Source organism: Aquarana catesbeiana, linkage group LG01 (assembly GCF_042186555.1).
Source record: "Aquarana catesbeiana isolate 2022-GZ linkage group LG01, ASM4218655v1, whole genome shotgun sequence".
NCBI lineage: Eukaryota > Metazoa > Chordata > Amphibia > Anura > Ranidae > Aquarana > Aquarana catesbeiana.
The window spans coordinates 840962790-840979279 of record NC_133324.1 but is presented as its reverse complement, the minus strand read 5'-3'; the positions used below and the strand labels follow the sequence as shown (position 1 = coordinate 840979279).

Here is a 16490-nt window from a genome sequence, read left to right as displayed (position 1 = left end):
TTCAGCTTAGTAGTAGTAGTTAGAGAAACAAGAGCAACGTCCCTTTAATCACTTCCTTCCCTGTCCCACGTCCTCGGCTTTCCGGCGGTATAGGGGGCGTGCATGCTCCATCGCGTCACTGAGGAGCCAATGAGCGTGCCCGGCAGCCGCGATGTCCGCCTGGCACCCACGATCACTCTTAACAGAGCAGGAATGTGGATCTGTGTGTGTAAACACACAGATCCAAGTCCTGTCAGGGGGGAGGAGACTCCCCTAGTCAGTCCCATCCCCCACATTTAGAATCACTCCCTAGGTAACACATTTAACCCCTTGATCGCCCCCTAGTGTTAACTCCTTCCCTGCCAGTGACATTTATACAGTAATCGTTGCATATTTATAGCACTGATCACTGTAGAAATGTCAATGGTCCCAAAATAGTGTCAAAAGTGTCCGATCTGTCCGCCGCAATGTCAGTCATGATAAAAATCGCAGATCACCGCCATTACTATTAAAAAAAATAAATAATAATAAAAATCCCATAAATCAATAACCTATTTTGTAGGTGCTATAACTTTTGTGCAAGCCAATCAATATATGCTTACTGTGATTTTTTTTGCCGAAAATATGTAGAATAATACATATCAGCCTAAACTGAGAAAAAAAAATAGTTTTTTTTTTTAAAAATGGGGATATTTATTATGGCAAAAAGTAAAAAATATTGTGTTTTTTTAAAATTGTCGCTTTTTTTTATAGCACAAAAAATAAAAACCACAGAGTTGATCAAATACCACCGAAAGAAAGCTCTATTTGTGGGGGGAAAATTATAAAAATTTAATTTGGGTACAGTGTTGCATGACCGCGCAATTGTTACAGTGCTGAAAACTAAAAATTGGACTGGGCAGGAAGTGGGTGAAAATGCCCTGTATTGAAGTAGTTAATTAAAAGGTTGGGTGGACAAAGCTCTTCAGGACACCAGCCGACGTCTTCTTTAAATAGACCCACAGCTGACTATCAAGAATCAGAAGGGTAGCAAAAGCACAGTATTCCCCAAGATCTCGCAAGCATCTGTACTCACAAGGCCCAAGGACAGCTGGTAGCCTCCATTCATCTTCCAAGCGAAACCTTCGTGTTATACCAGATCTACAGTAAACATCTATCTACAGTAAACAGACCCACTCAGTCTGCTCTCTTTAGCTCCTGGGTCTCAGCATTCAAGCCCTTCAGGTCACCCACCTTAGGCATTGTCAACGGCAGCTTTCACCTGAGAGGGCAGCATGCCCCCCAGACTTGACTAATCCACTCTGAGAAAAGACCCAGAGCTTAGTGTGCTCACAGAATATATAGCCTCCCAGCATGCCATCAGAGCCTACCTCTCTGGGATAGGCCAGGGCTGTATCAATATTTTTGCTGCCATCTGCATAGCTCCACACTTATCATCCAGAAACTTCTCAAGTTCCCTGGAGACAGAGTAAGCTATAGCCAAGACTTAAAAGCAGCTGAACACACTGAGCAGACCTTACTAGCAGCTTGCAGCTTCATTATATGCAGTGAGCAGAATATGCTTTTGCCTAAAAAAGCAATACAGGCAGACACACTAACTACAGTGTGGCAACTAAATTTACCTATCAAAAACACAACTAATTTTAACTTATTTAATTCCTCTCAACTGACAGATTTGTAAATCCACAGGGAGATTAAGCATTTTAGTCCCCTCTTGGCAAAACTCCTCTCTTAATGCGCAATGTTCTGGTGTGGGAGAATGTTCTGCCGGACAGTTTAAAGGGGCCTCCAGCCCAGAACTACATGTATACATTACTCTACATGTACTACATGTATACATTATAATTTAAAGTACGTATATAGCGCCAATTAAAGCAGCGCTTTAAATATATATTGTATATTCACATCAATCACTGCCCTCAAAGTGTAAGGAAACCCATGCAAGCACAGGGAGAACATGCATGGGTTCAAACCAATGACCCTAGTGACCCTAGTGCTGCTAGGGGGAATTGCTAACCACTTAGCCACTGTTTTGTTTTCATTTTGTGACTACCTCAAGAAATGTTTGGGACTCCATAGGCAGGAAAACTATAAAAAAAAATAACTATGTTAAAAGTGTGTCTGCTGCATATGAAGTATTGATAGTCTTAGGTGGATATATGTTTTACATAAGATCTTAGCACTTTGAAGGTCTGGTGCCCAATCCACAGCCTTTTGGCACCTATTGTGCAGGCCTTGAGGCCCCTGCAGACAGTAGTCTGTGTTTTGGTTTTTACTCAAGCCAGTGGTGGAAAAAAACTAGACTAGCTTCTAGAAGTTAAGTTATTTGGTTTTTTTCTTTCTTTACTGTTTAAAGCTAACAATACACTGATAGATTCATTTTGTGCAACCTGGAAGCTGAATGAAAAAAAAAAGTAAGATTCCTCTATCTACAGTAAACAGCATGGATGGACAAAGCCCCCCCCCCCCCCCCCAACTGGGCTATTGTATTCTGACAGCTGATTCTAGCAGCTGTCAGAAACCCCAAATAGTGACTGCAGTCATTGTTTTGCCAACAATTTTCTTACATGTTCCTTCAACAACAATAACCTTTTTTTAAAAAAGAAGTGGTGCTAGAAGGACTATACATGCCACTACCAGATTTTGGCTAAAATTCAAGCAGTATATGGCCAGCTTAACTCTCTTCTGTGCTGTCCCTTTTCTTTTTTTCATGTTTTTTGCTCTCTGATCTTTTATAATAGATACTATTGGATAAAATATCAAATATCAAAAAATATCAAAAATAATTTTTAAGGGGGTTGTAGAGAGCATTGATCTTCAACAATTTGGTAATAGGGATCTCTAGCAGTCTCATAAAGCCTTTTTTCCAGACTCCTGAAGCATATCCCAAATCTCTGACCATCTCTTATTGCATGTTTGGAGACAGATTTCTGCAGCATTCATTACTCATTAAATATTATGTGGGGCTCTGGTGGTGTCAAGGGCTGGATTTTAAACCCCTGTTTTAAGAAAGTTGACCACCGGGGGCGTGGCCAAGACCGGCATGTGAGAGGACGCACTTCTCACAGCTCCTGCCTGATGCGTCGTTTGATCCTTCCACGGCATCCCTGATCCTGCTCTTTTAGGCTCCCCATCTGGCTACCGAGCCTCTCCATCACCCGGACCCACCACCGGCCCTCTGTACACGGGGAAAATCCCGCCGAGGCCCATTGGAGATGGCGGGACCGGACTCCCAAGATGGCGCCGCCGCTGCAACAGCCAAAGCACAGCACATGCCGCGAACGACAGACAAGTCCAGGGAAGGCACCAGTAAAAAACCTCTGAAGACACCAGGTAAGGAACAGTACAGAGATATATTATACTATACACAAAAACTGCAGGGCCCAGTGGATGAGGATGCAGGGGGGTGGGGGGGGGGTGGTAGACAGAGGGGAGGATGCTGAGCTAAGTGCACAGGCTGACTGGAGCCATGACATAGACAGTACTTCTGGCCATTTCTTGGAAGATATTGCTAGCCCTCCCTCTCCCCCCCCGGATGATATACCAGAGACTCTGGAGCAGCCCACATTAGCTGACATCCTGAAGGCCGTTCATATGTGCACAGCTACAGTCGCAGATATGAAGGAGCAGTTTGGGGGCCTAAGAGAAGAGATGTCTCTGCTGAGACAAGACCTCCAAAAGGTTAGAGAAAAAGCAACTGCAGTTGAGAGCAGAGTCTGTGATATAGAGGAGAAGTTACCCCCACTTGCGCGAGAAGCCAAGGCAGCATATCGCATGGCTCAAGACACATACAACAGAGCAGAGGACACGGAAAATCGCTTGCACAGAAACAAAGTCCGTATTGTTGGTCTCCCTGAGAAATCGGAAGGCAAGGACCCCACATAGTTTGTGGAGAAATGGTTGGTGGAGATTTTTGGCCGTGAAGCTTTTTCCCCATTTTTTACGGTGGAGAGGGCCCATAGAGTGCCGGGACGACCTCCTCCACAGGGTGCTCCTCCTAGGTCAATGTTGGCTAAACTACTACACTATCGAGACCCAGAGGCAGTGTTACGAAGTGCGCGTGAACAAGCTAACATCAAGTTCAATGGTGTCAGAGTGTCTTTCTATCCAGATTTCTCTGCTGAGGTACAGAGAAGTAGAGCTAAGTTCAGTGAGGTAAAGAAGCGCCTGAGACCACTGCAACTACCATACGCCATGCTCTACCCAGCGAAACTGCACGTGACAGGGGAGGGTCATGCACAATTTTTTGAGTTCGCTAGAGAAGCGGCTACCTGGCTGGACCACAACGAACAGGCGTTACGCCATCACTGAGCGGATGCAGAAGGTGACTGACCCAGTACAATGTATGGGTAACAATATGCCTGATTATATGTTTGGATGCCACACTCCTTTGAGGGATATGCAGGCGTTCTAATGTTCTTTTTGTCTCTGCACTCTTCCTTATAACCTGTCAATAATTCGGGCTCTTTCTTTATGCTACCTGTATGCCGGGGATCATTATTTATCTCTCAAGCGAAAGGAAGCGAACTGTGACTTTTTCTTTAATTATCTCTTCCCAAATTTTTTTGTTTATTCTGAGATGCGTGATCAGTTAGTTGGCCTACCCCTAGGCCGGGTTGCAACCGGAAGATTTGCCCTGTTGGCAAACTCAATTTGGATGATCATACTTTTCAGTTCTGCACGGACTCTCACTGAAATGAGTGTGTCATATCAAACATGGAACTACCTAATTACAGTTGCACTATTGTTCGTTGGCACCGTTGTGCCCTGTTGTTGTTTAGAGCATAATCTATCCTGCAGTCCAGGACACTTCTTTCCATTGATCGCATGGAACCCTTTTGTCACAGAAGTCCACCATCACCTCTTCAACCAAGTTCATCATGGCCTCTTTCTTGGGAGGTCACTCAATAACCTTACCCCGCTGCTGACTTTTCTATTGAAATGGAGGGTTCTCCGGTGATCTCCTGGAACGTCAGGGGGCATGAACTCCCCCCTTAAGCGTACTATGATTTTTTTCATGTCTAAAACAGTTTTACCCTGCTATTATATGCTTACAGGAAATGCATTTAACTTCTGATACTAAGGGTTGTCTGAAATACGCATGGATTGGGTGGTCGTATCATTCCACTCACACCTCCTTTTCCCAGGGTGTGAGTGTGATGATACACAGGTCCCTGGATTATCAGGAACTTGAATCTAAAATAGATCAAGAAGGCAGGTTCGTATTTTTGCATTGTCGCATTGGCATTCTAAAATGTGTACTAGCTTATGTTTACATACCTCCCCCATTTGATGCTCGGATACTCCGGCTCCTTCTAGAATTTCTGGAGGGAAAACCAGACCTCCCACTGCTATTAGTGGGAGACTTCAACAGCTGGCTTGATCCGGAACTGGATAAACACCTAGTCCTGAACTCGCCTGCTCCCCGCAGGGCAACTCCTCTGGCTAGACTGTTACAGGAGATGGGTTGGTTAGATATTTGGAGGCACCGAAACCCTACTGCTAAACAGTTCTCTTGCTTCTCGAAAACACACGGGTCTAGGATAGATTTAGCAGTGGGAAACCCGACTATGCGCCCCTCGGTTTCAGACATTTCTTAAAAACCTCGGTGTGTATCTGATCACTCCTATATGGTGATAACTCCTATTGTAACCCAGCGATCTGCACTCCCAAAAGCACCCTGGAAATTTAACGCCTTTTGGCTGCAGATATTTACTCCCCCTAAGGGAATAGAGTCATAACAAAGAGTGACTAACTTTCCTAGGTTACAGGGAGCCGTGCCACATCTAATAAAGCATAAGAAACAAAGAAAGGGGTTCCCCTAAATGGATTTTCCCGGCACTTGCATACAAATAGTATATAGTAGGAGAGTACAGACTTGTGTAGAGAGTAAAAAAATATTTTTATTTATTCAAAGAATCTCATATTTTAAAAGAAAACATTGTGGACATTCTGAACAACAAAAACATATTACATGATCAACATAGTTCAAATAAGATAATAACCAGTGATATTGTATGTAAGAACTCTTTTCAATCCCGACGTGTTTCAGGGTACAAAATATTTCAATCCTTCTTCAGGGGCATGACAGAAAAGAGGAATTCATCTGGAATGTTTTGTTGGTTGCTCTGAGGGAGAAGTTAAAAACCACATGGAAGAGCAAGACGTGCTAAATGGGATGATGGTTGGGTATGTTTTTGTGGGTGCAAATGCTGTTCCTTAGATACTGCAATTATCGTTGGGTGTCAATTGACAGTGGTTCCCCACAGGGAGGTATGTAGTTTCACCTACCCTTGTCCCTCCCGGACGCGTGCAGGCCAAAGCGGTATACTGGGGCTACAAGAGGTGACCCTTAGTTAGGCAGTATATAGGATAAGCCAAACACGCATCCCAGCATCCGGTCAGTAGAACGCCTCAGAGCAACCAACAAAACATTCCAGATGAATTCCTCTTTTCTGTCATGTCCCTGAAGAAGGATTGAAATATTTTGTACCCCGAAACGCGTCGGACTTGAAAAGAGTTCTTACATACAATATCACTGGTTATTATCTTATTTGAACTATGTTGATCATGTAATATGTTTTTGTTGTTCAGAATGTCCACAATGTTTTCTTTTAAAATATGAGATTCTTTGAATAAATAAAAATATTTTTTTTACTCTCTACACAAGTCTGTACTCTCCTACTATATACTATTTGTATGCAAGTGCCGGGAAAATCCATTTAGGGGAACCCCTTTCTTTGTTTCTAAGGGAATAGAGGGGAGCATTCAGAAGTTTTTCACTTGTCAGCCTGACTCACTGTCCGTCCTAGCTAAGTGGGAGGCTTTTAAAATTCATTTCAGGCGAATACTTAGTAATGAGATTACCAAGATTAAAAAACAATCTGGGGCACTGAGGGATGCGCTAGAATTACAGGTTCATTCTTTGTAGACCAAATATGTGCAGGACCCCACTGACTCCGCTAGAGAGGTATGGCAGTCGGCTCAATCAGCGTATGAGCACCTGCTGGCCTCTTCGGCGGACAAAAAGAGGTTTTTCTCTAAAACTGCCTTTTTTGAGGAGGGTGACACGACAGGCCGCCTTCTGGCTAGAATAGCTAACTCTGAACAGAGGTCCCCGGTGATTGGAACCATAAAGAGTGCTGAAGGGCGGCTGGTGCATTCCCCAGATCTGATACTGCAAACGCTGGCTGGTTTTTATGAAACTTTATACTGTTCAACTTCGAGGTATAGTTCTGGGGAGCTGTCCGGTTACCTGGATGAAATCGCATTTCCGACTCTCTCGGTGTCCCAGAAAGAAGAATTAGACACCCCTTTAACTTTGGAGGATTTACAAGCAGCAGTAGCAGAGTTCCCTAACTGTAAAGCTCCAGTGGGGGATGGCATCACCATGGAGATCTACAAAAATTACTCTGAGATACTACTTCCCAAGTTACTGGAAGTTTTTAGGGCTGCAAGAGAGCTTAATACCCTACCTTCATCTACGTCTAAGGCCCACATAGTGTTAATCCTAAAACCAGGCAAGAACCCAGTGGACCTTGTACAGACCAATATCTCTACTACAGTCCGATATAAAAATATTACCTAAAGTTCTGGCGCTCAGGTTAAATAGGGCAATTTCCTCAATCATACATCCCGATCAGGCGGGATTTATGCCCAACAAATCTACAGCAATAAACCTTAGAAGATTATTCCTCAACATGCAATCACAGGCTGATAACAAGGGTAAGAGGGCTCTTTTGTCACTAGATGCTATGAAAGCCTTTGACAATGTGGAGTGGCCATATTTATGGGCAGTAATGAGAAGATTCGGTTTTGGTGAAATGTCCATTTCATGGGTGAATTGGACCAAATCAGCTCTAATGCTGATAGATGACCTACAATTACAAAGTGAAGAGCAGGTGGGGGATATACTTATAGCTACCTCCTTTAGATACCTGGGGATACAGATTTCCCCAAAGATCAGGGAATACAGTCAGTTAAATATTTCCCCGCTGTTGGTCAGATTTTGCTCGCGTGTTAAAACCTGGAATGCTCTATGTATGTCAGTTGCGGGCAAGGTGAATCTAGTGAAAATGATTCTTATGCCTCAACTGTTATACATATTACACAATTCACCTGTAGTAATTCCACGAAAGACATTTAGAATAGTGAATACCATTTTTCGTGAGTTGATATGGAAAAACAGACCCCCTAGGATAAAATTAGAAAATCTCCAACATCCCAAAGATGAAGGTGGTCTTGCATTACCGAATCCATGGCTTTACTACTTGGCATCGCAACTGCAACATCTGATAGGTACCATGGATTTGGAGGGAGACCCTGCGGACAGAAACCCCAGTGCTTCAGAGTATATAATGCTCCATACGTTGGGTGGAAAATCTGTTCCAACCGCCCTTGAGGCATTGGCTTTCGGAAAACCTCACAAAAAATTCCCCACATATACCCTAATACAGAAGGTATGGAATAAAACTAAGTATTTGCAGGAGGCGACAGGTATCAGCGAGTTAAGCCCCATTTGGGAAAATGACTCCTATCCAGAGTTGGCCAAATTACAACATGCGGAGAGGTGGAAGAGGTTCAGTGTTTTCTACTTAACGCAAATAATAAGTAATGGCAAATTGCGGTCTTTTGCTTCTCTGAGGGAGCTTTACGGACTGCCAGCACACATGCTTTTTTATCATATGCAACTTAGACATGCTTTTATAGCTCAATCAAAAACCTCTGAACGGCATATGGACTCGACCCCTCTTATTGCTCAGCTTAAGGCAGCAGAGACCTCTAAAGGTTTCATTTCCCAGAGCTATAGCACATTACTCCATAAATACCTCACAAAACACCCCCTGACAGTGAAAAGAAAATGGAAGATAGATGTAGGGCCCCTGGATGAGGATCATGGGAGGAAGCTTTATAGTCAGTTTCCGTATGTTCCCTGAATGTAACGCAAAGGCTGACACAACTGTATACACTCCTGATAATATATTATACACCTCACAGATTGCATAATATGGGTCTGTTGTCCACACCAACATGTACTAGATGTAAGAGAGACCATGGGGATTTAATATACATGATTTGGCGGTGCCCCAAACTACATGTATATTGGAAAGGGGTGACGGATATGCTGGGTGCGGTGTTTCGGGTATCAATTCCATTGGACCCTAGACACTGCATTTTGAACTTGCTAGATGAACTGGAATGGGACCCTAATGTCAGAGAAGCCCTCACCAGGGCCCTTTTTGTGGCCCGTAAGCTGATAATGAAACACTGGAAATCTGAGACACCCCCTTCAGTTAAGGAATGGATTACTGCACTAGGCAATATACTGAGAATGGAAAAAATCATATATCAACATAGGGGGTGTTCCAAAAAATTTAAAAACTTTGGGAGCCATGGCTTGGTACCCCTGGGCTTGCCCCGGATGACCTGTCATGGACAGACTACTGAGGTTTAACAGTGGCTAAATGCACTTTGAACTCTGCATTGGCTTCAAAATGGAGCGGATGGCTCAGCTAGATATGGATAGTGGGTGGGGAGCGCTGCGGAACTAGACATAGAATGCATTTTATGTGGTGATGGGGACTATATCAATATTGAAATGTATTGTGTTATGTCTTCACCTTTTCAGGAAATGTTTTCATTTATTTTATATGTCTTACCTGAAAGACCTCTGGACTGCATGTATCAGTTTTTCAATAAAAAAAGTTTTTTTTGGATAAAAAAAAAATAAAGTTGACCACCACTGGTGTATGAAATTTTGAGATGTTAAGAAGGGGGTGTGCTAGGACCTTTAATATACAGGGCTTTTATGTAGTTCTTCAAAACCAAAACAAATATGCATGAAATGATTTCTAACTCATCTGCTCTGACTTCTCCGATCTTCATACTTGTTCCCCACCAGTAAGTACTGAAGCTAGAGGGTCAACATAACCGCTAACAAACCAGCATTTTCAGAAGAAGGTCTCATATGAGATCTCTTGTAGCCATCATGCTGACCTGGTTTATTTAAGAAATCGGCAGCAACATGTTTTGGGCTGGGTTATTATTAATGCATTTCAAAAACAAAATCCCTTGTCTGCCCGCAATGGTTGCCTCAATGCTTGATGTCTAATTGCAGTCTCTTCACTATTATAAAAGGACCTGTAGACCGTGTCAGAATACACAGAATAACTGTAGGGGTTAAGGAATTTTTGTACAGTTTTATAAGCCACTAATGTTGAAGATGAATTGAACCAAGAGAGCTGTCTGTTACTGTGTCAGGAAAGAAAGATTTTACTATCCCTCCAGTCACTTTACAAGCAAGATGGCAGCTTGGGAAGTTCCGAGAGTCATACAAACCATCACATAACAATAAATCTCATAAAATAACAAATGTCCTTTTTTGAGCATCCTGCTTTGCTTGGAGGGATACAAATCCCCTTCAGTCATAGCTGGATACAGAGAAAAACACACTTCTATTGCAGTCTTAGTTTCCATCTTCCACCCTCTCTGTCTCACAGAAATCTTCAGCAGTTACATTTCTTCTACAGGCAGAGAATCCCCAGAAGCTAATTCCCCTCTTCCATCTGCTCTATTTTATTATGGCTTGTCAAGATCGGCAACTCTAGCACTGATATAGTGCTTTGACTGGCAAGGAGTGCCAAAATAAACACAAAAAATATGTATTCATGACTATGAAAAGCATATTTTACACTAAATTCCCTTTCTAGTTCAACAAGACAAACTCATTTTAAAATTAAATCTTGAGGGGGTTGGGGGGAGGATTTAGAGCTCAGACTTGAAGCTGAATTAGGATACTAAATACGCCCTGGTTTAAAAAAAAATGTAAAAAAGGTTTGCTCAGCCACGTCTCTGGTCTAATGGATCTTATGAAAATTAAACAGCTGTGCCCCTTTAAACCTTCTTTTTTCTGGCAGGGATATCATTCTCCCATGTTTGATTATATATTGTATCTAATTTTTATGTGCAGTTGTGGTTTCTTGTATTGTGAGTGTTTTTGCGCATTTTTTTTTATCCTCACTGATTTTCCGGACTTCTTATGGTGTACTGCAGCATTGCTTTTTACAGTATAATCCATCATACACTTCCTCATTACTGATGAGGGTTATATTACATACAAGCTCCATGTTTAAATATTAATTTACCCAGTCTAATGCTTTGAGATTTTTAGGCATTATATGCAATGTTGTCCCATTTTTGATAACTGATCATCTACTATTAATGGACAGTTATTTGCTGGTTCTTTCCTTTTTCTGCATTTTGTTTGTGCTGAGTTAAATTTTATCTTTACTGCCTATTGGGACCTCTTGTGGTCTTATTAGAGTAGTGCAGTAAGATATTTTTTAGTTTAAATCCATCATACACATCCTTGTTGCTGAATAAAGATCACACCCATGATTACATTTTTAAAAACTCATATGCTAAATCATATGTTCATTACCTTTTGGACTTATAATAGCATACATCATAAAATGTTCACTGTTGTACCTTGAAGCATGATATCAGTTCCTGCACCAATAAAGCTAACATTACGATGCCCCATGTCATGCAAACATTAGTGCCAGTTATATTTCTAAGCCAGTTAAAGTGGCAGTATATTTTTTAATATCAGAGAAAGACCTAAATTCCCAAGGCAACACTACAGAAATACAGAGACAGCATACTAACTCCACGTGGACCTGATCCCAGTGAGAGTAATTCCCAGAATGAAAGTAGTGTATAAAGTCAGCAGCATAAGCCACTATGCTGGGGAGCCATATACTATGGGTAAGATGAAAAAATAATAAATGCAATGCTTAAAGCGGACCTTCAGTCATTTTTCATCTTTCCATCTATTAAATCTTCTGCCTTTGTTGTTTTAACTTTGGATAGTAAAACATTTTTTTTTCGGCCAGTAAATACCTTATACAGCCCACTTCCTGCTTCTTGTCTGGTCATTAGCCTAGGCTTATGACATCATGCACAGCACTCTCACTCACTTTCGTCACTTTTCGAGTTTGCCAGGAAGGGAGGGGGGTGAGTCATAAGAGGGCCAATGAGAACTGCAGCAGTTAAAATGGTTGCAGCCAGACTCAGTGGAGGGAGATTTCTGCAGCATATTTGGCAAGTACAGAATCACTGTATATATAGAATAATATGCAAAGTGGTTGGAGGGAAGCTTCAGAATGCCAAAGATGTTTTTATTACAAATTATGTGAGCAGACTGCAGTTCCTCTTTAAGAATCCTAAACGTTTACACAGTAGATACTGTATGCATAACACTGCACAATTTAAAGCTGAGCTGCATCCAAGCAGCAGTATGTATACACACGTTATATTACCAAAAGTATTGGGACACCTGCCTTTACACGCACATGAACTTTAATGGCATCCCAGTCTTAGTCCTTAGGGTTCATTGAGTTGTCCCACCCTTTGCAGCCATAACAGTGTCAACTCATCTGGGAAGGCTGTCCACAAGGTTTAGGAGTGTGTCTATGGGAATGTATGACCATTCTTCCAGAAGCGCATTTGTGAGGCACTGATGTTGGACGAGAAGGCCTGGCTCACAGACTCCACTATAATTCATCCCAAAGGTGTTCTAGCCGGTTGAGGTCAGGAGTCTGTGCAGGCCAGTCAAGTTCCTCCACCCCAAACTCCCTTATCCATGTCTTTATGGACCTTGCTTTGTGCACTGGTGCACAATCATGTTGGAACAGGAAGGGGCCATCCCCAAACTGTTCCCATAAAGTTGGGAGCATGAAGTTGTCCAAAATGTTTTGGTATGCTGACGCCTTAAGAGTTCCCTTCACTGGAACTAAGGGGCCAAGCCCAACCCCAACCCCTGAAAAACAAAGCCACACCATAATCCCCCCTCCACCAAATGATTTGGAGCAGTGCACAAAGCAAGGTACATGAAGACATGGATGAGCGAGTTTGGGGTGGAGGAACTTGACTGGCCTGCAGAGCATTCTGACCTCAACCCCACAGAACACCTTTGGGACATAGGTGTGCGCAGCCCAAATGTATTAAAACATGGACATTGTTAATAGGCAGTGGACTTTTCTGTACGGCGGAGGTTGGTGTCAGTAGGGCAGTGGACAGTGTAAGTAGTTTTTTATTTTTATTATTTTATTATTTCTTTACAATTTTTTAGGAGCCCTATTGGGGGGCTTTGGTGAAATATCAGCAGGGGGAATCTGCGCCACACAGGGTGATTAAGGTGTGCCCAGGCACACCCGGTACACCACCTGCGCACACCTATGCTTTGGGATGAATTAGAGCGGAGACTGAGATCTGCACCTATATTGTTGGTACACTCCTGGTGAATTTATTTACAATTTAAATGCATTTTTTTTTCATTTTCGTTTTGCTTTTTTATACTATAGATCTTTGTTGCAGCTAAATGTACACTCAGTGGCAGGCAGTAACATGACAAAATGTTACACAATTATAATAAATGGATGCTATAACAAGCAGTTATAACAGTTAGGGAACAGCTTCTGCTTTCAAATTGAGCTGCCGTTTAGGTTGGAGCACGCTCAAGAGCTTGTATAAGTTTTCTTTTTGTTTTTTGTTTTTTACAATCTTTAACAAAAAAAATTAATAAATGACAACTTATTCCCAGAAAATTATTTTATCTCTCCTTAGATAACCCATAATCTCCATTAGGACACCTTTTCTCCAATTAAAACTTTGGAAAAGTCATGTATAGGCTGGGCAACAAAAAAGGAATCACTGCTTGCTAACTCAAATATTTGTGTGTACATTTTAGCTTGAGCTATTGAACTCAACAGCTCTTTTGCTACAGGTGGTAGCAAGACATATTGATGACTCCCAAAGGAGCTGCTGGATTTAGTTAGGTCCCCCTACCTGTCCACAGGCTGCCCACCCTGTTACAAGATGCAATAGCTTATCTACAAACTCACTCTAGTCCAGAGGTCTTTTTACTGTTTATTGCAGAACACAGACAAAATACAGGGAGGAGAATTCTCTGAGGACAGCTTCCTGAAAAACCCAGCAGTGACAGGTCCTTTAGCAGCAACCAAAAAGTAGTACTGATAATGGGGGAAGGGGCAGCCAAATGAACCTATGATTCTGTGAGAGCAGTCACAGGCTCTCTATAGCTCCATATGGTGTCTTACCCTCAATTAGAAAATTGTACAAAATCTGGAGCTGTAGGAGACACTGTAGGTCCTTCTCACAAAGTTCAGATGGCAGCTTCTGCCCATCTCCCTTGCAACACTATTCAGTAAGTGATCCCTTTTCCAGCAAAGCTTCAAGGGGTATCTCTCCCAAAAGCTTCCAGGTCATAGCATATGCTGGGGCCTAGCACAAGTTTCAGTTTCCCATATACACAGGTCTCCTCCTAAGGAAAGCCTAAGGGAAGAGAGATTTTGACCAGATCCTTTCAAATATGTATCTCCTCCTCAGCCATACTTGACTTCTTCGACAGGCAGGCATCCTGAAAAATACATTTCAGCTCCGCTGGTTAAAGCCCATAGTACTCAATTTACCCAGCCTATAGCAGGGAAGCTACAAAGATATAGAGAAATAGGAGGCCAAAATCTCTATCCTCTAGTGGTAAAGAGGGATACATAATTAGAATGGAATATTACTTAGAACATGTACTATGTAATTGTGTGTGTATATATATATATATATATATATATATATATATATATATATATATATTTTTTTTTTTTTTTTTTTAATGTCCCTGAGCATAATAAACAGTCTTTACAAAATCAATATGATTCCAACATTATTATTTCATTTATAACAATGCTGATAGGTGAAACACATTTAAAATTATAACTTTGCAGCCTAAATTATGTAATTTTGATAAATCCAGAACTTATTGCATTTTTTTTACAAAGACTGTACATTTGATGACAAATAAATTATTCTGCATTTGAACAAAAAAAATAAAAAATCCCAGTGCACAGTAAATGCATGTATGCTGAGCAGGTGCATAACTTATATTATTTAGTAAATCATTCCCGTGATGAGATTTGACAGTTCCCTAAATGAAGAAGTAGTGCACTTCAACAGTATTGTATGCCAACCCAATCCATTGTATTACTGTGTGCATACAGCATAGGCAATCTCCAGACCTGGTGACAGCTGCCTTGCTGTAAATCTTAGCTAAAATTCACTCCATCTCTATATTAGTTTAGAATATACTGTAGATGAATTTATGCAAGTTGCTGTGTAAGATTGTCTTACTGTTTTCTAAGTTGATAGTAAAATCTCCTTTGGAATTGGTATGTGTCATAATTTCCCCAGAATGTCTAAAACAAAGAAAACAAATACAAGAATCAGACTGCGTAATAAAATACATTATATTATAACAAATGTTAAAGTGAACCTAAACTCAAAACCGTGAAGATTTGCTATCTTATAGGAAATCTCTAGAAATGTTAATGGCACATAAGCAGTACACTGAAAAATTGACCTTTTGTCTTGAATTACTCCGAAAATTACAGTGCACTTATTGTGCCTAAACATTCCCATGCCCATGGCCTAATAGTTGTATTTCTGCAATGTGAGATTCCAGTGTACTGCTGCCTCTAGCTGCTAGTCTCACTGGATTCGGAGTGTGATTTGGTAAAGTCACTATTGTGATGCTCAGGGCTTTTTTTCTAAAAGAATAGGTGCTGGAACGCAAACACGATTCTCCTCTTTCCCCACCTCAATGGAGGGAGAGCATGCCACTGTGCTATGTCCAGAATGCAGAGTTCAGGAGTTTGCTATGTAAAAAGTGCAGAGTTTAGGTTTGTGCTACGTACAGAGTTTGTGCTACGTACAGAGTGCAGAGTTCAGGAGTGTGCTATATACAGAGTGCAGAGTTTAGGAGTGTGCTACATACAGAGATACAGAGTACATGGTTCAGGAGTGCACTGTGTACAGATTGCAGGGCTCAGGTGTGCATGGTGCAGGGTTGAGGTGTGTGCAGAGTTGAGGAGTACATATCTTGCAACCAAAAATGGTTTAACCCCCAAATCCTTCCCAGTACAGAAACTCAGTCCACCAATAACCTCTCCCTCCGCTGCCAGGAAACAACAGGTAATACTAGTGACTTGTCCTTTGCCCTCTGCGTGCCTTTAAATTAAAAAATAAATTCTACAGTTTTGTCTCTCCCAATTTTGCCAACTGTCAGTATTTTTACTGGCAGCCAGTAAAAAATGGGCACTTTTCTCCTGCCAGTAAATGCCAGTGACAGAAAAAGGTTGCAAGTAAAAAATATGGCTGTGACATTTGGCTCGAACTGTGCTTGCGCAGTTCCAGTCCAGAGTCAGCTTAAACCATCCGAGTGTCTGCTACAGTGTGATCTGCACAGTGCCAGCCAGGGGGTTAAAATTCATGTGTGTGTGCCAGTCCATTCTAATTTATTGTCCTGTCCCTGAGCTACTTATACTTACTATATCGAAAATAAAATAAGAAATATGTTTTTTGCCTTAATATCTACCACATTGCTAATTGCATATTGTACATGTTTGTACTCCAAATACTGAAATTTGCACTTAAAACTG

General features: G+C 41.7%; 1 protein-coding gene across 2 annotated transcripts in view; it reads right to left on the bottom strand.

The window, feature by feature from the left end:
- Positions 1-16490, bottom strand: part of ARAP2 (ArfGAP with RhoGAP domain, ankyrin repeat and PH domain 2) — a 604561-nt gene that overhangs the window by 561008 nt on the left and 27063 nt on the right. For both annotated transcript variants that reach the window (XR_012237041.1, XM_073608952.1), the window contains exon 3: positions 15184-15248. Coding sequence is in view for 1 of the 2 variants with exons in the window: in XM_073608952.1 (XP_073465053.1) it covers positions 15184-15248 (65 nt within the window). In the remaining variant the exon portion in view is untranslated. The remainder of the gene's footprint in view (positions 1-15183; positions 15249-16490) is intronic.